General features: G+C 31.9%; 2 protein-coding genes and 1 long non-coding RNA gene across 3 annotated transcripts in view; 2 read left to right on the top strand and 1 right to left on the bottom strand.

The window, feature by feature from the left end:
• Dip-C (dipeptidase C) overlaps positions 1–22,055 on the top strand; it is a 602,611-nt gene that overhangs the window by 427,657 nt on the left and 152,899 nt on the right. The gene's annotated exons all lie outside the window — the stretch shown is intronic.
• Positions 1–22,055, top strand: part of LOC142321709 (uncharacterized) — a 60,997-nt gene that overhangs the window by 29,583 nt on the left and 9,359 nt on the right. The gene's annotated exons all lie outside the window — the stretch shown is intronic.
• LOC142321707 (uncharacterized) lies at positions 4,490–17,163 on the bottom strand. Its single transcript, XM_075360008.1, has 2 exons — positions 16,973–17,163; positions 4,490–6,219 (listed from the first exon to the last, which is right to left on the bottom strand). The coding sequence occupies exons 1-2, from the start codon at positions 17,148–17,150 to the stop codon at positions 5,546–5,548; spliced, it is 852 nt and encodes a 283-aa protein (XP_075216123.1). The 5' UTR covers positions 17,151–17,163; the 3' UTR covers positions 4,490–5,545.

Below are 22,055 nucleotides of genomic sequence, written 5' to 3'. Positions count from 1 at the left end.
GAAAACATGTATGGCAGAAAGTTTACATGAAATGAATAGAAAAATGACAGGGTAAAATTGGTGCAAAATGTCAAAAGCTTGCGAAAAGTGATGGTTGTACTTAATTCTCAATTTGGCATGCCTTCAAAGTTCATTGTTACATAAAGAAAGTGCGATCTATAATATTTTCATTCGTGAAAAATTCTACGGAATCTTCATCTAATAGATCTGCGAATTGATTTTGCAGAAAATTATGTTACAGTACATCAAGAGGAAATCCAAAGTGCTAATTGGAGCCATAGTCAAGTTTCAATTTTTCCTTGTACATGACACAGAAAAAATGTCCGTAGACTTGCCGTTGTCAATGACGACTTGGTAACTGTAGTTACCAACTAACTAACCAGTTACTAACTGTAGTTATCTTTTCTGATAACTGTAGTTCTGTTTAAGAAAAGATATATAGTTTTCTTGGAAAAAGATTTCCGTATCGCTGTGCTCTGGAATTTTTTTTCATCAGGTCATGGTAAGGTGCAGTAAATGGGATGAATGTTCAATTAAAAGAACTGTCTGGAAAGCAGTGCAAAAAAGGAAAGTTGTTGTTAGCTTAGCTGAAGACTTTTACAGTGTAGCAAATGTCAATTTAAAGGCATTGAAATGTTTTTATCTTCGTAGAAAAGTTTAGACAGAAGTAAGCTCACATTCAGAAAATCTTGGATGAAGATGTAATCGAATAAAAATGTTGTTGGAATTCAGTCTTTTCACCACTACCAAGCGTATAATGAACATCACATTCTTGTTGGAAAACTTGTCTCTTGTGAATAATATCCGCATCATTAAAAAAACTGAAACTGTAAAGTTAAAGCCCAAACACTTGAGCTATTCTGATGTTTATATAGACTGTTCTGAGGACCTGAGTAAAGAAGAAAGATAAGAAGATTATTTACCTCAAGAAAATGTTACTAAAGATGAAGTAGGCGATTCTTGCACTTCCGCATAGGCCTACATGTGGCGATAGGTATATCCCTTGGAACCTATATCTCTGAGACGGTAGCTGTCTGCCAGAATTGTGCTAAAGAAACTGGAGACGTTGAAGTTTTAGTTTTGAAATCGTGCACTGAAAACCAAAGATTGTTTAAAATTAATAAAAAAGATGAGACGCTTGTGTCTGTTCTGTTCCAAACATCCTTCAACTTCTAAAAGAGCCTGAACTCAAAACCGGTCATACTGGTGATCGAGTTACTGATGAATTTAGGTAGAAAATTAATATTTTAGAACATTAATATTATGTTTTAATGTAACATTTTTAATACGCCTTTTATTTATATTTTTAAAGTAATGGGGAAAAAATAAATAACTAAAGGAACACGAAATTTGTAATTTATTTGTAAATTCACAAATAAAAAAAACATTTGAGTTAGAAATGTGGTATTTTTTACAACTAACACTACACTTGTCACGTCCGTTATACTTGATTGTAATTTTTTCCTGAATAAAAAATAAATCAAACAGAAAAGCGTTATGGTTAATTAGTTTAAATAGTAAATTAATATAAATATATTTTTATCTGTATTCACAAAGTAGTTAGTTTATTATTTATCTTAGCTTGTTTTTTACTGTGTTTATTTTAATTTTATATTAGCTAGATCATGTGACAATTTTCACATGTTTCTACTAATTTTTATGATTATCGCTGATTCGTAGTTTTAATAACAATAGTGTAGCTCGATATATTTTCACCTTATAACATCAGCGAAAAATATTTATACGTTTCCCATTTTAGAAATAAATAATATTAGCTTAGTGTAAGATTCAATTCTGCAGGATATGTAGACTGTTCCTACAAACAATTTCTTTTAAGTAACCCACAGAAAGAAGTCTGGACTAGTCAGGTCAAGGGATCTTGGTAGCCGCAGTCTTTCAGAACTGATTCTTCCGACGAAAAAAATTCGACCGGAATTAAGAATAACTAAACGAAATGTTATTATTAACTATTTACTAAACATTAAATACATAATAACAAATCAGCACAACTACAAAACTTGACGTTCACGGAAACTTCCAAAATAAATAAGTAACTATTTCAACAGTACTTTTCTGTACTTTTTCTCTGTCCGTCCTTTCCCGCGTCTCACCTTTCCTACCTATGTACAGGTGTTCAACTTAAAAGAGGCCCCATCATTCAGTAATTTATACTAAATGCAATATTTTTGTTAAAATGCATATAATGATGCGAGATGGGTGGGTGTGGAAGATGTTTTCCATGAGCTAACAAATGTTGATTATGATAAAAGAGTTCACTACTGTCAACGATTCAAGAGCTTCATTAGAGGTAACACTGGTATTTTAGATCAAGTTTTCTTCACAAATGAAGCACGGTTTCACCTAGATGGGTATGTTAATAGTCCAGAACTACCGGGCCTGTGGTATTGAAAATCCGGACATTTTCTTTAAATCTTCCCTACACCCCCAAAAAATTGACGTATGGTATGCGGTTTCAAGGCGACGATTAATAGGACCCTTGTTTTTTGTAAAAATTGTGGATGCTGCCGTCTAAGAGTAGTTCACAGACTTACTGCAAGAAGATGAACGTGATTTCTGGTTGCAACCGGACAGAGCCACTTGCCAAACAGCTCGCTCTACTGTGGAGATGCTACAGAATTTTTTTCGGTGGAAGAATCAGTTCTAAAGGATTGCGGCTATCATCAAGAATTCCGTTTAGTTATCCTTAATTCTGGCTGAATTTTTTTCGGTGGAAGAATCAGTTCTAAAAGACTGCGACGACCAAAATCCCTTGATCTGATTAGTCCAGACTTCTTTCTGTGGGTTACTTAAAAGAAATTGTTTATAGGAACAGTCTACACACCCTGCAGAATTGAGACAAACATTACCAATTCCATTCAGGAAATAGACAGGATACTACATAAAAAGTGTACCCAGGAACATGGCCGAAGTGTTGACAAGTGCATAGAAATGGATGGGCATCATTTTCAACTTCTGTAAATTATTATGTAAGTGTTTGTCAATAAACTGTTATTTATAGATGAAACTTCTTTTAACTTGAACTCTCTGTGTATATTTCTTACATTAGTAAAATATATTGATTCTTTATATAAAATTTCATTTAATTCAATAATGCATAAAAATTATATATTATTATAAATTAAAAACGAAGAATTTTTACCTGAATTATAGTATAGGGATGATAGCTGAAATAAAAGCTGTGTATTATTTAATGCACAGCTTTTATTTCACAAACTTCGTAAAATAAAACTATATATTTTTATTTAGAATAAACTAACAGAATTACAAAATAATAACCTTCTTGGTTATTATGATTTATGTAAACCTGAAAGTCATTGAATCACAGTGTAAGATTTATGAACGAATTATGTTCTTGGTTATTATGATTTATGTAAACCTGAAAGTCATTGAATCACAGTGTAAGATTTATGAACGAATTATGTAGCTTCCGTGGTTTTAAATGTCTGTTATGGAAATTTAAAATTAATTTTCATTTGCACATGTTTTAATGTTATTATTTTTAATTATCTTAATAAAATTCATTTTTATGAAATCATAATTATCAGTTCCGGGTCCACATTTTCTTTGTTTAAGTAACCTTATTTTCATTTTTATACAATCATCTTCAACCTCTTGACAGGTGCAAAAAGTACTCAACGGGGTTGGTGTAGTGGTGAAACCGTCTTCGCAAATCAGCTGATTTCGTAGTCGAGAGTTCCGACGTTCGAATCCTAGTAACGGCAGTTACTTTTATACGGATTTGAATACTAGATCATGGATACCGGTGTTCCTTGATGGTTGGGTTTCAATTAACCCAATCTCATGAATGGTCAAACTGATACTGAACAAGACTACACTTCATTTACACTCGTACATATCATCCTCATTCATCCTCTGAAGTAATACCTGACGGTGATTCCCGAAGGCTAAACAGGAAAAAAGTACAAAAAGTGGTCCCATGTATATTTAACATTTGAATTCTGTAGTAATTATACAGCAAATTTTTTAAGGAGAGATATTTTTCATTTTGTTATCCAAACATAGCAGACTACTTAGAAAATGAATAAAGTCGCTTATCTAACATTAATGTCACTTTTTGATGGCTTTTTCGTGGCTTTTGTATTTATATTAAGAAATTTCTTTTTTTTAAATGAGAGACAATATAAATATTTTGTCGTTTATATCATTTGACGTTTTTGGGTAAAACTGAAAGAAAAATGGGAAGTGAAAGGATAAAGTCGTAATGGTAAGCATTATTGCTAGAAGGAAGACTGTAATTTTTTTTTATTACAAATATTTGATATTTTAAACTTAACAGGCTATAATTTGATTTATCACAAATTAAGAATTAAAAATGTATAAAAAAAAAAGCATTCACAGATAGAAAGTTTAGAAAATGTAACCTGGTTAATTTACTTAAAGTACAGTACAATTATTTAAAAATAATAATAATAATAAAATAATCTTAGACTATTTTCATTATGTTCACTTATATAATACACTATAATATTCATGAGTAAATCTGTTAATAATTACTTACGAAACAATTACTATTGTGTAAATTAATGAAAGTAGGGTCTTTATTGAAATAAAAAGTAAAATTATTAGCTTAAAGAAATAGTAAAATGGATAGGTTAGAGACGTGAAACGTCTGCTAAGGTGGAAAATGAAAATTGGAAGCGTTTGACGCTGGAGAAAAATTAAAAAAAAAAACAACCTGATTGGACAAAATAAAAAAAATGAAACATTTGGAGTAATAGATAAAAGCAAATTATTAAAACCAGTTTGGCTGCCTAATTAAAAATTAACTATCACGATTTTATTGAAAGTTATTTCCGATAATTGTTTGGGATTCATCGGCCTATTTAAGTAATACGATGTAAATAGATCACAGCACTTCAAAGTATTTTTGTACACAGTGACGTCCTTAATTCGCCCCTGCTTTAATTATTTGTTTACACACTGAAGTTCAGGTTTCACTTTGAAGATAAAGAAAAGCCATTAAGTTTTTAACATAATTTTTTTCAACAAACAGTTATAAGTTACAAACTCCGTTTGCAAACAGTGCATTATCCTATACCGGGGAAAAAAAATTATTCACCATCGAAAAACATATTTACATTTTAAGGATTATGTTTTTATGATTTTTCTTCAAAATTTGAAAAAAACAATCCATATCTTTTAAATATGTAAGTAAATTTTGTTACCAGGTAATTTTCATGTAATATGAAATTCAATAACAGACATATAAATTAAAATTGTATCAGAAGTAATTTAAATTATGTTTGCATAACTTAGGTCTTTTTTCAGTTGTTCAAAGATGGTTTTTGACGTGATAGTTTGACTGTTGATGATTAAAGTTAGGTAGGATTACATATATGTACAAAAAGTTATTTAAAAACGTTGAAAGAAGAAAGATCAAATTAGAGGACATAGAATATACTATTGTTGTCATCTCAGAAGATTAGCAAGAGGAGTATATATATATACCTTCAACATGGTAATAGCAGTACTCGATTAATATAAATAGATAATCTTACTCATGCTAAGCATCTTCTAAACAACTATCACTGGATGGAGATGATTGCATTCTGGTAGAAGATTCTTCGATTTTGATTGTTGGTGTAACACCAGAAGGACCGTCATTTTGGAAGTGGTTATCGAAAATGTTCGAGGACTGCCGTTTGTATTTTTCTAATATTTGAATGATTTCTATTTTTGCGTCGGATTTTAATTCTTCAGATACTTTTTTAAGGTCACCGACTACGGATAACATAAATAAACGATCGTAATCGTGACTTTCATCGTAATACATCGGCATGGTAGGTTTATCAGTTCTTAAGAGTTCTTGATTTATAGATACGCTTTTCTCACTATTGTAAGTTAATTTCTCCTCATTTATCGGTTTAATTATTTTTGGAGGCGGTTGCGGCAGAGAAACTTCTTTGGGTTCAGAGGAGTCGTCTGGGAGTTTACTTCTTTTTGGTGGAGTTGACGGAGGGGTAACTTCTTTGGGTTCAAACGAATCTTCAGCGATATCTTCCATAGCTGAAGACGATGCTCTTTGCTCTGCCAGTGGCAGTAAAAAGGACAGCTGATTGAAATATAAATATTGTTTTCTAAGCGATACATCGTCTCCCGACTTAGTACTTTTTCTTTTTTTTAATTCCCTATTAAATGAGTCTCTTAAACTTTTCCATCTTCTTTGTAATTGAGAAGCTGTAACAAACAAATTGGCATACATAAGAAATGGCAATCACAATTGCCATTTCATTTTTATTCTTCCTAAACGACTTCTTTATTTCGTGAAGAAGAAGCCGTTTGGGAATAAAACAGACATTAATAAATAAAAAATAAACAGAATATTAAGGCAGTTTTAAAGGTGTAATGAACATAATATCTTGGAATAAGGGAACTTTCTCTTCCCTTAGATTTCTGGGACCGGATCGTCATTGAGGGATTGTTTTTTGAATAATTTTTTTTTTGGCTCAAAGATTATTTACAATCAGTTCCACATGTATAAAAATCCAAGCAATGACATATTGATTACAGAGCACTGACATGAGGAGAAGTTTCCATTAAAATCCTCAAAGGAATACATGTAAGTACTGATTGTTTTTTCAATGGTGGCATATTCCTGTCTGCAAACCAAAATTCTTTCTGTTTCTGGATCGAGATAACTAGAGTTCGCTCAGCTCATACGTCACTACTCGCCAAGCAAACAGTAGTCGTGTACATTACATATATTAAAAGGAACATACAGTGATTAAATTATAAACAGAACAATGAATAACTAACTAAAAATAGTAAAATTAATAGAACAATGAATTAACAAAACAATACATAATCAACCAACTTATAAATAAAAAAATGAATTGAAGTGCAATAAAACTTGAAGAAAGGAGTACCACTAAAAATATCGCGCATTATCTCCGAGGTCAAACGACCTGGGAGATAATGCGCGACATGTAGCGGGAGATAATGTAAACTACATGTGTTTACATGTAGTTGTTTCAACGTCTAAATTCTCGCTATTGTCCAGTAGGTTCACAGACAGATGGTTTTCATAGTTCTTTATCCGTAATTTGTATTTCAAATTGAACCGTTGAATCTTCTCATGAATGTGTCCCAGATGACCCCAGGTAGTCACGGATCTCGCTGTTCCTCACAAACCGTTGCCTTCTTTATGCTCTTGATTAATTTATTTTAGAACTGCTGGATAATTCTAATATTGCTGTTACATGTCGTTCCCCAAAGTTGGACACCATAGGTTTATACCAGCTTCAGAAGTACAACAATTGTTTGTTAGAGAGTGACAGCTGTTGCCTGCCTAATGTCCGTTTGAGGCCTATGTGAAGGCAAAATTTGATTTGTATTTTACTGATGTAAATGCCTGCCGAGGGAATTACATTGGCGGCATCCCGACCGAGACCTGGCTGATGACTGTGAGATGTAATCAGTTAGAGGGTCTAAAGACGACCTCCGGTAAAGCTCCTTAGAGCTCGGAACGGAGGGGTGGTGTGGCGACCGGTAACGTCACAAGGTGGGTGTCTTCCCCCTACGAGGTTGGGATGTGACCTGCCTAATAATCCAGTACATCTCTTTAAATTTACTATTAAGATGTTTTTTTTTTCTCTCACATGATGTTTTCATGTCAGACGACGGTCCAGATGTACATCTATATACCGTATGCGTTCAGTGCTATTTAGGTGGAGCCATGGGCAATTCCCCTCTCCTAATTGCATACATCACATGAGTTGATTTCGTCGGATTAACTTTTATTTTCTATTTAGATAGCCACCCATTACTTAAATCTAACACAGACTGCAATTCAGCCGAAGCTTTTCGGGTTATCGTCGACAACCAAAATCGCCGTGACATTAACAAACGAATCAACAGTGACATAGTCTGGAGATAGAAGAAAGTCTGCCGTAAGGTCTGGAGTACAAAATCGGTCCCAAAACTGATCCTTGAAGAACACCGGACTGAATGTCAAAGACTCGGACCTAATCAAGTAAAACGGTTGAGGCAAGCTCGTTTTCAATTTGTAAAGTAATCCAAACAACTAGACCTTGTTGGAGGCCTGTTAGAAATCCAAATAGGCTGTCGAACAATATTTCTCCCCTTCCAAACACCTGTACGGCATTGACAATCTTATACGTTTTTTCACTTACGAAATGACCACTTCGGAAGCCAAATTAATGGTCAGAAATAACATGTTCTGTTTTCAAAGATCTTAGACAGAATAGATAATAGCCTTATACGAAGACATATCATGCACTGTTTCGGGATCATTATCTGCGTCACTTTCCCCTCCGAGAGGAAGTGCGTTGTGCGAAGGATTAAAAAGGCGCGTTATATACAAGATAGCCTTAAATGGCAACATAAATAGCGTTTTGTGAGTAACTAAATCAAAACATGGGCTTTCTTTAGATTTCGCTTCTTCCTGATCTCTTACTGTCCTTATGTTGATTAAAAAGGCTTCATAGGAAGTCACAGAGGAATCGAATTATTCAAGGATTCGAGGATTTCCTCTTCATCAGATCCTCCCCTTATGTGGGTGAAAGACCTTACGTGGGTGTCCATCAAATAGGACGGCCGTTTGGCTGTCGCGTCGAACCCATGACCCATTTGATGCCACTTTAGTAGCTTCTTCAACATACGAGCAGCCCTGTTCAAAGCTGTTCTATCTTCAATGTCCTATAACATTGTCATCTCCTTCTAAGCTGTCTCTTAGTAATTCATTACCACCTCCCTTGGGTAGTCTGCTTTCTCGCCCCTTACGTCTCTCCTTCAATGTTTAGCGTGTTGCTTCCTTCAGAGTTGAGGTCAAACACTGGGTTCCATTATCGATATAAACAGAACTTTTAAAGGAACACTTTAGCTGGTCTTCTATTCACCTTTGATAAGATGCCCAGTTGGTCCTATTAGAATGGATGACAGGGGATTGAGTTGATTGCTGGACTCCCGCCTGTAGACTTGATGATAATGCGGTGTAGCAAAACTAGGGAACTGAGAACACTCCCATTAAAGGAAAGGAAGCGCTTTGCTGAAGAATTAGAAGAAGAGATCGCACAAACACGGCATGAGCGGTGGGACCGGGACACGAAGGGTAGGTTGACCCATCGTCTTGTTTGAGATATCAGGGGATGGTGCCGGAGGACCCATGGCACGCTGAGTTTTGAGGTAACACAATTCCTGGCGGGTCATGGGGGATTCAGGTCTTATTTGTACAGATTCGGGTTCGACCTGTCTGAAAATCGCCCCGAGTGCAACAACTATCTGTGCCCGCGATTCGCTATAGAGCGTAAAGAGATGCTCAGCAACCTGAGATGTGAGCACATGTTTCGCCCTGAAGATACTCTACGGATCTTATTACAAGGTGAGGCACAGTGAAGACTGTAGAAAGATTCGTCTGGACGGTCATGAGGAAGCTGCAGTTATATAAGCAAGTCCCGCAGTGGCGCCGGAGGGCGCGGGGGCGGACAGGTTTTTGGCTGAGTGCCTAGGGTGGGTCCCCCGTGCGTGTGGGGGTCGCCTGGGTGCGATGAGGTCGGGGACACTCTGCTGTCTTTTATGATCGTGTGACGAGGACAGTAGATTGCAGACAACCTGAGAGACCCAAGCCGGTCCAAGATCTCAGCTGAAGTTGCTTGAATCTGATCGGTGCTGAATGCTAGTAGCTGATGATGCCTTATCATATTTTTGATGAGGACCGCAGTACATCCATGCTCTCTACCATCTGGCGGTTTAGTGCTGTATAACTGATATCTTCGAAAACTAAAATAATTGTGGTCAGTAAAGGTGTTTATTTTGAAAACAAATGAAGTGTAGTCTTGTGCAGTCTCAGGTCGACCATTTCTGAAATGTGTGGTTAATTGAAATCCAACCACCAAAGAACATCGGTATCCACGATTTAGAATTCAAATCCGTATAAAAGCAACTGCCTTTGCTAGGATTTTTAAACCTTAGAACTCTCGACTTCGAAATCATCTGATTTGCGAAGACGTGTTCACCACTAGACCAACCCGGTGGATTCGCAAAATAATATTTGATGAACTTAACACAACGCAGTGGCAAGATCAAATATCAGTCAAAAATATGTTCTTACAAATCAGTGGATTAAAAAAGGGATATCTGTTTTTGTAAAGACATAGTTTACGTTCATGTAATAAGGCCAGGTTATTAATGTTTATTTATTAAATTTTTTTTTTTTGATTATCATCGGATTCCGCCGTCTAAAATTATACTAATAATAATATTTCAGACCGAATCGCGTTACCTTTTGTGAATTTTTGTTGATGTAGCTTCAGTTATTCAACTAGAAGTCGTAGTTATGTAATTTTAAAACTGAAAATATATCAGTTACTTACTCAGCAACTACGTACGTCAATCATTTTGTACCAGTTTTCATATTGTCTGTTTAGTGGCCTCGCCAAGAATAGTTTGTTGTAGACGTACTGATTTAGTCCATATGCACTGCTTAAGTTTACTTATGCATCAAACAGTTTACTTTCTAATAACATCCTCTTGAAAGCTTCTTTTTTTGTGTACTGCAAAACGATAAGTTTTGTGTGACAAAAATTCGTTGAGTTAATAACATTGCTTACTTTATATATAATTTTTTTTACTGTAATCTGAGCTACTGATTGATATTTATGTATCTGTATCTCATAAACTGATTAAGAAATAAAGAGTGCAGAAATAATAAAATAATGATTGATTCGTAAATAATAAATGCAACTGCATAATAAATAGTCACAGTCCAGTGCGGCATGATAAGCCGGTTACAGATAAAGTTTGCATTACGTTGTTACAGTGCTTCGTAGAAGAATAAACTTCCTTTACCGGTTCCTCTTTCAACGAGTCATCGAAATAAGTATAATATAAGCGTTTCTCCCCCCTCCGGCCAGAGTAGTTGAAACGTTCGGATAATACTATTAAGACGGTATAATGATGTAAAAGTACAACACAAAATATAGGTCAAAGCAAGCTGCTGTTACTTGTTATGCAGTAGAATTTAAAAATTCACCGTTAAAAAATGAGGAAAAAACATTATTATTTTTAATTATTCTTTTGACCTTTTCCATTGTTTCTTTGTCATAGTGGTAAATAACGTTCATTTTTTATACATTTTTGTAAATTATTGATGTGGATTTACAGTTACCATGAAGTTGATGGCAAACAGCTTAAAATAGTATTTAATATCTGACAAACGTAATTGTGTTGGATCACTAAAAAATTAATAACACTCTGTTTTCATGTTAAAGTTCGACAGATGGGTACCCATCCCGATTAAAAGTTTGAAGATGTCGATTAATCAGGTAGTCTTGGCCACTAATTACAATTCCTGGACCGTAGGATTCTAATACCAACATTTTTTTTTGTTTTTCAACTGGTGAAACAAAAACTGTGTACGAACAAAGATTACAGCTAGTTACTGATGTGAGTAAATAAATATAGAGCAATATCACGGAAACAAGGGTTGATGTGATTCGCTGAATAAAATAACAGTGTATTTAACTAACAGTTTCTTTATGTTCTTTATGTATTTTTAGAGTTCATTTATTCTAGTATTTTCGTACCGCTTTTGAAATTCAAACTTTGTTGCAAAATTTCGATAACTATCATGAAGACGAAATAAGAATTATTATACAGAACAACTTTCAAAAAAATTTTGAGGTAACGGCCAGCTGTTAACATTTTATATTAATTTTGTTATAATTTTTCCATGTTTTTTTAATAACAAAACCGAATAATAGTGTATCTTTTCATCAATGTTATTTAATAATGGAATATATTTTTTTTCATTTCTTTATTGAAAAGATTGATTTCAATGAATTTCTTCTATCGAATTTCCTACGTCTTTGTAATATCATAACATAGGGAACATATAGACAGTGTTATCAAAGCATAGAAGTCCTCTTTCATACTTTGATAACTGTCTATGTGGGACACATAGACAGAGGTGTGTGTAGGGGACCTACACACACCTCTTTTTATACAAATGCTTTTTCATATATTTTTAAATACAAGTAATAAAATGTAAGTCAATGAGATTGGTATATTCTACAGATTTGTGGTGTAAAAAGTTCATCATCGTCATAAACTAGTTAGGGTGCTGCAGTATTATTGTAATATTTTTAAACGATTAGAAAATAAGTTGATAACACATTCTTAAATACGTAAAACACTTTTATAATACATTTCTTTATATTTTATCGTTAATAACTTTGTTTAAAGTAATTTTGTTAAACAACATACGTTTCATATATTTTCCCGTTTGAATACCGTGAAAATTTTTTATCGTAACATTTAAATTTTACGCGCTATTTCATTTTAAATATTATATGATATCAGAAGTGGTTCAATAGATTTTAAATCATTTTTACAATAATTTTATTATTTTCATTATGTAAATTAAACAAATTTTTCTTAAAAAAATCTCAATCCTGAGAGTTTCAAATCTTATGAAAAATGATAGTATTAATCGGTATCGAGTAAACTTATCATTTGTAATAATGTGCTCTGCTACTGGCCAAGAACACAATATTTTTTTCTACGAAATGAAATGTTCCACATAGTCAAGTATCCTATCCGCCATTGACTTTTTTATTGTGTATGGGAAAGGCAGTTTTAATCTCTGTTCTGTGTAAACTGTTGTGTTGCATTGCGCTACCATTTTTCAAGAGAGATTATATGTGCTTTTCCGGTTATTGCCATTTAAAACTAAATTTTTGACTCACAATGAAGCCCATACGATTTTAAAAATTCTTCAAAACATTTCTTATGTTATCACCTTTGAAGAGAATGAATTATAGACTGCATATAATAAAATTATTATTCTATGTATAAAATAAATTATTTAAAGTCCAATAGGGTAGGATCACATTGATATCAAAATAATCTAATTTACTTAGTAGGAAAATATTTATTTGCAAAAAAAGTTAGATTAAATTTTTGCATGAAGATTAAAATACTAACGATTAGGCCTACATTAACAGAGTGTTTCAAAATAATTCAGTTAAACGTATCTATATACATTTTACTCAAGAGCACTTAATGAAACTCATTCGATCATTGGAATGTTTCTACCTCCCCGGAGGAGAAAGTATGTTGATCATATCAAAAAGGGGTATCGAGTAATTTTTGCAAATCTGCGTTTCACTTTATTTATATCAAAATACATATATGTGCATATGCATGTTGCACTGCTTTTGGCCTTATAACTCAGGATTGACCGAAACGATTTTCTTCAAATTTGGCTCAGTTATTTCTACATGTGGGTCATTGATCGTATTATTTTTTTCCCAACATCCTTTAGGTGGTGGGGGATATTGCGAAAAAACCAATTTCGATTTTCTTTAGTGGTATTTTAAAGAAAACTTTATTAAAGAAATTTCTTTAACTACAATGCATATATAAATAATCGAAAATAAATTTCTTTCAGAAATTCAATTCCCATCCTTAAAATTGAGATATATGTTTTTTTTGTTCTTTTGCACTATCTCTCTTATGTTTAAATATTTTTAAAATTTTGTTAAACGTTTATCTTTATATTTAGAGCTATCAAAGCCTAAAATGCAGAAAGTTTTATTTGAAAATTTTTTGTTTCTTATTTTAGCCTGTATTGAAAGGGGTGTTAAATTAATAGAAAACTTTACTTAAAATCTGTTAAGCTTTACGTTTATATGAATATTATTAAACATATTTTTTTTAAATTTATACCCCACCTCTAAAAATATATATATTGTTTTTTTTTTACATTTTTATTATTAAATTTTTTGAGTTTTTCTTCATCACTTGAAGAAAATGAGAAGCAATTTTTTTTCATTACTTTCATAAAAGTTATTTTTAAATATTTTTAGTTCTTTTAATTTTTTTTTTTTGGAAGCCCCTAACATAAAAAAAAAAATGTTTATTCGAAATTTGGGAATTGTTGTTCTAAGATTACGGCCTGAAGGAAAGGTTTTTATTACTAAGAATTTACTGAAAAGTAAAATATAATATACCGGATGTTTTTGGAAATTTCTGTCAAACTTTATAGTTGTATTCCTCTCATTAAAATATTGGGAAAAAAAATCATATAAACATAGTTCAGGAGACGCTTTGTTTTCTCGAAATATAACTTACAGAATATACTCTAAAATCTAATAATGGTATAGTCATGAACACAAGTTATTGAACAAAATTAATGATTATATTTTAATGTACATGAAAAATTGAAAACAATGACTCCCAGATCAATATTTCGGGATTTTCCAAGAAAATGATTAAAAGATTCAAAAAAATGTCGTCGAAAAGCACGTTTCTTGTAAGTTTTACGAAAATTTATTTCTCAATAACAAAATAAATATTTAAGAAAGATTTGTAGGGGATTTAATTATGAGAAAATTTAAAGTTAATAAAATATCGATTTAAAAATCCACTTTTATTGAACCATACAACTAATTTTTGCACTTGAAATGAGTTAAAATTCTTTCTATTATACTCTATTTAATTTTTTATTTGTCTTTTAGCGAGAGAAATGTCATTGTTTAAAGAAATATTTAAAGACATTTATAAAACTGAGAGGAGGGTATGTATTTAAAACGATTAAAACATTTATGAAGTTCTCAGATAATAGGCTTTTGTACTTTTGCAAAATTATTTGCTTTTTCTTTTGGTTGTGATATGACGATGAAGTTGCTCGAGATCAAATATTTCGGTCGAATGACTAGTATCCTCTTAGTTTTTTATCCGACCCCTAGAGTGTGACATGAGAATGAGGTAGGGTTCCGATAGAAGCTATTGCAGTATGTGCATAGAAATAAGTTGTATAGAAAAAAAAAATATATATATATATATATATAAATTTTTTTTTTTTTCATTAACAGTGTTGTATGTATGTGCTGCCCTAATGCGTTTTTTCTTTTATGTAGAGAAAACTTGATTTATTCTCAAACGTTCCTCCTTGTATCCCTTCAGATTGTGTTTCAAAAATTGTATGACAACAATAATCATTTAATATTATTGTTATTAAATGTTTGAAAATTCGCATTAATAAAATCCTATATTTAAATAATGCATGTTTGTATTTTATAATCAGCACACATGTATGTTACATAAGATTGTTTATTGTATCGTATTGTATATTATATAATACAAATATGTAATTACTAGTGAAATTTAGTAATACTTAAGTCTACATTGAGGAGAGTAAAATTTCATTCCACGCAGTATTATTATATATAATTTTGGTGATGCAAATTTGTGTTATGAATTTTTTTTTTTTATAGCCTCACGTACTATTCTTCCATAAAAAATTGCTTTATATATTTACAGCTAAAGGTAAATAGTATATCAATTATACGTGTGTATCTCCGTAAATGAGCAGCACCTAAAATAAGTATATTATTAATTGTATCATAATTTTTACGCCTAATTATATTTATTACTTCATGTGTTCCTGCTAATCGTGTACGTGGCTTTTCCAGCAAGAGGTTAGTTCAACTCATTATGAAAAAAAAAAACATTGTAAAAATATCAAATGATATATGTTCCGGTCCTTGAATTGGACAATGGTTGTAAACTTTTAAGTCAACAAAATCGCCATCTATTTGTTTGTGAATTTCGTTTATTAGACTGTTTTAAGGAAAATGTATTTTAAATAATTTAATTATTATATACAGAGCCTTAAAAAGGATCCTCTGAGAGGAAATTTGCCGAATCGTTGGTAATTTCAGTAACAGCACTTGTTTCGTTGTAAAATAAATGTCCTGTGCTACTGTTGAAAACTGGAATTTTATTTTGAAAGATCGCTATTTTTCTTTGTATATAACTGAGTCGGTTGGTATCATATAGCGTATTGTCTCGTTATTTTGTTTTGGTATTTACCCGAGATTTTAACTAAAGTGGTCTGTAAATAAAATACATGCAGCAAATCAGAGATGTAAACCACATTTAAAAAATGCAGTATATATTACATTACAATGTTTAAAACGAGTACATTTATTTAACTGTTCATTGTTCTAAAGTACGATTATATTAGAAATTACATTATTTCTGTTTTATTCAGGTAACATTAGGAATGGTAATTCTTGAACTCCCGGGTCAACTTAAATTTTGAAAAAGAAGTTTAGAAAAGCTTGTCCTAGAGATTTTAGATTATCGTGTTTTTTAAACTGATGCGATTTGGTTCAATATACATACTGGAAAAAAATGATTGTAGTTAATCATTTAATAATGCAACCCCCTTATTCCATTGATTTCTTAAATGCATCAAAAAATATGGTTACCACTCATTTGTTGGCACCTATGTTTAGAAGTCGTTCAATATCCAGTCATTAATTTGGGGGAATGGATATCATTGATAATGTTTCATGTAAACTACGTGTTATTGTTCTATATAAAATAAAATAGAAAATATTACATATAATCAGCTTGTACAGGCGAGATTATGCCACTTTACTTTTGAATTCCTTAGAAAAAAAATTTCTTTGAACCTGCGGTCCTATAAGCTGAACGCGTGAATTTTTAATAAGAAGTAATTTTCATCAATTTTTGTCTACTTCTGCTGTATTATTTTTACAAAATATGAACGAATACTACAATATTTCATTATAATATTACTGTTGCAGCTTTTAAGTCCTGAAAATCATCTCAAGAAAAGACAAATAAAACAAATAACCATATTCTCTGTCATCTGGAAGTTACAAAGTTCAGATTGCGATCAGACATTTTCGTTCGTTACAAATATTTCATTTCCTTTTGTAGTGGCATCAGGCAAAACATCCGATCGTAAAAATTTCATCAAATTCCATTCGCCTAACCTCTCCTCATATAAAGATTGGGAAATCTTATGTAATGTATTCTTAAAAAAAAAAATGTAAAACACTAATCCCAATTGGTGTTTTTAAATAAAATTCTTGCACGTTAAAAACATCACATTTGTGAATATTTAATCAATTAAACTCTTAAAAACACAACTTACCTATTTCATTCCTCTCCAAATTGCTCAGTTCATTATAACAGCTGTGAAATGCTGCGCAGACTTTATCCCATGCTCTGACTTTTTCTATTTTATTACTGTATGCATCGTTCCGATAATCCCAAATAATAGGCTGCTCTTGTATTTCTAAAATGAATCTATCTGTGTCAAAGGGTTCCATTTACCCGACATTAATCCCGTGCAGCGACCGGACTCGAAGTGAAGCCTGCGAGTGGTCGCGACAAAAAGTGGCTTATCTGAAGGGGAACGGTGTGGTTAGTGGTGGGGATCAACGGCTCAGCGGCGACAGCAGTCGGCTTGTGGAAGTGGCCGGCCATATGTACTGTATTGTATTGACCGTCTTCCCATGCGTTTTACGCCTGTTTATCTGCAACGATAAGAGCTCGCGCTGAGTGTAGAATCATCTATGATTTCAAATTACTTCTTTCTTTTTCTTTATTTTTTTTATTAATACAAGAAACAAAATATATAAAAATGATTAAAAACTATTTGAAAGTTCCAATGCTGATGCTGATTATGTGTGTTCCATTTACAACAATTTACATCCCCTAAACTGATTTTTATGACCTTGCATATTCTGAATTTTAAAAATATTTCTTCTTTAGCAAAAGTAATTATCATGTTGGAATGAAATGTTTACAAATAATACAGATCAATTTTAAATCAGTGGAATTTAATTTATTTGTACAGTTTTTTACCGACAAAAAATTTATAAAATTCAGCACCATTAAATATTCAGATATTTAGCCAAGTTTAATAAAGACACAATAAAGAATATCAAATTAACAGTTGTGGAATAAATACGATGTATATTTAGTACTAAAGAAATGTCTTGTAATTTGTTTTAAAAACCATATTACGTTATCCTCTTATTATTCACAGAAGAATGGCCGAAAGTAACGGCGTTGTACCGAATCAAACCCTTATATTCAAACCCTTTACTGCTTATGCAAATGTCAAACGATTTTATTTTGAATTTTTTGTGCGTGTAAAGGGTGAATGAAATGCTCTTTTGTACTGTTGCTTTAAATAAGAAAATGTTTTTTATTTTCTCTGAAAAAAAAAGTATGGAGATGTATATTTCCATAATCATATTATGAATTGAATATTCGAAAACTGAAATATTACGTTTCAGAATATTTCAGTTTTTACGTTCTTCCTCTGTTCCAGATAAAGTAAATGGACCACTGAATATAAAAATAAGATGAGAAAAGACTGTGGAGGTAGAAGAATTTTGTTATTTGGCAAGTAGAATTACTAAAGACGGACGAAGCAAGAGCGATATAAAATGCCGAATGCTACAGGCGAAACGAGCCTTCATTCAGAAATATAATTTGTTTACATCAAAAATAATTTGAACGTCAGGAAAACATTTTTGAAAGTACATGTTTGGAGCATAGTTTTATATATGGAAGTGAAACTTCGACGATCGGAGTACCTGAGAAGAAAAGATTAGAAGCTTTTAAAATGTGGTGCTATAGGAGAATGTTAAAAGTCAGATGGGGATAAAGTGACAGATGAAGAGGTGTTGCGGCAAATAGATGAAGAAAGAAGCATTTGGAAAAATATAGTTAAAAGAAGAGACAGATATAGGCCACATATTAAGGCATCCTGGAATAGTCGCTTTAACATTGGAGGAACAGGTAGATGGGAAACATTGTTCAGGCAGGTAATGTTTGGAATATGTAAAACAAATTGTTAGGGATACAGGATGTAGGGGGTATACCGAAATGAAACTGGCACTAGATAGGGAATTTTGGAGAGCTGCATCAAACCAGTCAAATGACTGAAGGCAAAAAAAATTATGAATAAATAAAACGTTTTAATGAGCTTTTTCCTATTTTTAGATTTATTATTTAATATATTAAATAAAATATGAACGGTTATAAAGTTACAAGTACGCGAACCGTAACCATCATTCGATTTCATTGTGCACCCAGACAAGAATAAATGAGGGGACCGGTTGAACTATATTCGATCGATTCTTGGAGACAGAAATGCGGGAAAGAGAGAGAGAGAGAGAGAGAGAGAGAGAGAGAGAGAGATAGCGAGAGAGAGAGCGAGAGAGAGAGAGAGTGAGTAAGAAAGACAGAGTGAGATTGTGGGAAATGAGATTTCAAAAACAAAAATAAGATGATGACCGTTCAAATAACGGCAGCATAAAGGCCTTGACGTCATTTGTCTCAGTTCTGCTTCATCCAACTTTTTTTTATGATTACCTTTTAATATATATCGTTATAAAGTTTTTTTCTTTTTAATAATTTCTGAGATATAGTTTAGGTTGAAATTACTTTTATGGTGTGTTTTCTTGTTTGACTTTGTGAGAAATGTTATCTCAAAAGGAAAAAAATCGTTTTCAAGTAACATTAATATTCATCAGAATAATGTAAAAACATGACACTTATTGACATACTAAGTTATAACTTAGTCGTAAGTTAATAAATTTTATTTATTATCTTAGCATTTAAGGTTAACTTCTGATCACCGAAATTTTCTTTCATCTTCAAATTCACATACGGCGCCTAGCATCTTATATCTTCGTAACATTTTACCTCATATATTCGAAATTGTATAATGAGTAATAAACAAATAAGTTCCTCCTTTATCCCTTTTCTTAAGACACGACTATTCATATTAATAGAAGTCGGGGAGCCATCTGAAACTTATGAGGAAAACAAAAACCTCTCTGTAAGACAACAGGCTGACGAATTATTTTTTTTATCGATGAATAAGCTCAAAAATAAACTGTGAAAGAGACGAAGTAGAGAACCTTCCCTGAGATACTGTGATACCGAAAGGGAGTCTATAAGACTGGCATAAAGTGTGCTAAACGGATAGGCTGGGAAGCCTCCTTGCAGCGGTGTTTGAGTGAGTCATAAGCGTATCGTCCAGATGTTGTATCGACCGAAATTAAAATTTTGTTTCCCAACTACCCGGTCGGCATAGTTCTGCTTATCTATCACGAGATTTTAACTTCTTACGTAATGAAGAGGCGGAGTAAAATTCCCAATTAATTTTATGAAATAGAATGATTTTTTTAAGATGTCATTGTTATAGGCACCGAGAACTTAACTCGGATGTAGTAATTGCTATTTATATCGTCTTTTACTTTATGATAAACTCAAATTAATCTGTCAAGTAAGGAGGTATTCAGGAATTTGTGAAACAGGCACAGTTTTGTCCTTGCCATCTCATCAAAGACTGTTGATGCGGAATATTATATAAAATAAAAGATTCAAAGTAAAATTTAAAGTAGAAAGATTAATTTAGTGATTTTTAACGAATCTTTATTTATAAGTTAGCAATATCATTATCACTTCCATTTCATGGCTACAATAAATCATTGTATATGTTATAGCTTTCAATGTTTTCGCCTTCCTCGTTCTTTCATTTCCACGGAAAGATAATTAAATACTTTTTTTTTAGGGATTGTCAATTTTTCCATTCTTCCTGTATGATCTCATCTTTTACTGAATTACTTTTCCGTTTACGGAAGATAAATTTTCTTTAATGACATCTTCATCTTGTTATTTGGTATGTTCTGTAGGTATCTTAGAAAATACGTAATTTCTATTTAATAGATCTGTCGCTGTTAATACTCAGGATTTACATCCGTTCAAATTGATTTTATACAGTTTTAGAATCTTTCAATTTTTTATTCTTCCGTCGTTCCTCGAATTTTTATTTATAACTCCAGATACAGCTCTTAATTCGCTTAACATAGACATCCTAGATTAAATTCTTCCTCACTTTTGTAAATTATCCATATCATCTGAAAATCGGTTCAATTAAAGATTATTATTTATTCGAATACCAATGTTTCTAACAAAGGACGAGTAATTCTTTGATAATTATGAAAAATCATTTTTGTCGTGTTTCCTTTTTGTTATAATATAAGCGGCTCTTAAATAAGTAGTTCTTGAATAATTGCTTCACCAGCAAAGGTCTAAAGGTGTAAGTAACAATCTATGTTAATATCGAAAATTTTAATCATTTATGTAGATTTTACAAATAATCAACCCGTAAATAATTTTCGATAAATTCAATTTTTTAACGTAGAATCAGTAGTTACGAATAGACGCCAAACCAACAATAATAATCGACGATTCAATACGAAAAAATTTATTTGAAAATTGTTCGTCCAATTTGACTAAAAGGAGTAAATTACTGATTATGTTTAACGGGAAGTTAGTTTAAAAGCTTTTTATGCACTTTATCGTAGTTTAAGTCAAGTTGTTCTAGTGAAAAAAGAGATTTTTTTTCTTTAACATTATTTTGACTTTAAACATTGTAAATGAATGCCAGGTGAAAAATCTATGTCGGACTAGGTCTTGTTAAAATAAATTAAGTAGGTCTTTTAAACATTAAAAAAAAAAAATAAAAATAACCTTCTTACAGTTGTTATTTTTGTAAAAATATTGTTGTATCTATTGACAGTAGTAATATTTTATAAAATCAGTTTAGAAAAATGTACTGTTTGAATATAGACCGTAAAAATTTTTATTTATTTATCTTGTTTTATGTATACTTTTTTTTGCTAATGTTGAAATATAAAACCATTTCTTTTTCTTCAAAGTGAATCTGTTATGCTCTTTCTTAAAATGCAGTTAACGAAGTTGAGGAGTCATAGTGAATAATTATAGCGCACGTAACCGGGTATTCTGATGCCAAAGTAACTAGAGCATTTTTACAAATGTTTATTTTTAAAACAAGGAGGTAAAAAGTGCTAACATACTATTTATAGCAAGGAGTAACTAACTATCTATCCTATCCACATGGTTTAAAATCGCGTAATTCAACCCGACCGTCATAAGTCGGAAAAGTATATTAGTATAAATATTGTATTATAATATAAATATTAATATTATAATAATTATAGTAATAAAAATTGTATAGATATTAAGGATAATATGCTTAATATTAAACATGTGAAGTTAATTTGTTTTCAAAATTTCATGACCGTTAGATTTTCAACAATTGAAGCGAAAATATGATAATGAAATGTAATTTTTTCCCCTAAAATATTATTGTCATAACGATATCAAGGTTAATTAATCTTTTTATG

Source organism: Lycorma delicatula, chromosome 3 (genome assembly GCF_047948215.1).
Source record: "Lycorma delicatula isolate Av1 chromosome 3, ASM4794821v1, whole genome shotgun sequence".
In the NCBI taxonomy this organism is placed as follows: Eukaryota; Metazoa; Arthropoda; class Insecta; order Hemiptera; family Fulgoridae; genus Lycorma; species Lycorma delicatula.
This window is presented reverse-complemented; position numbering and strand designations above follow the sequence as displayed.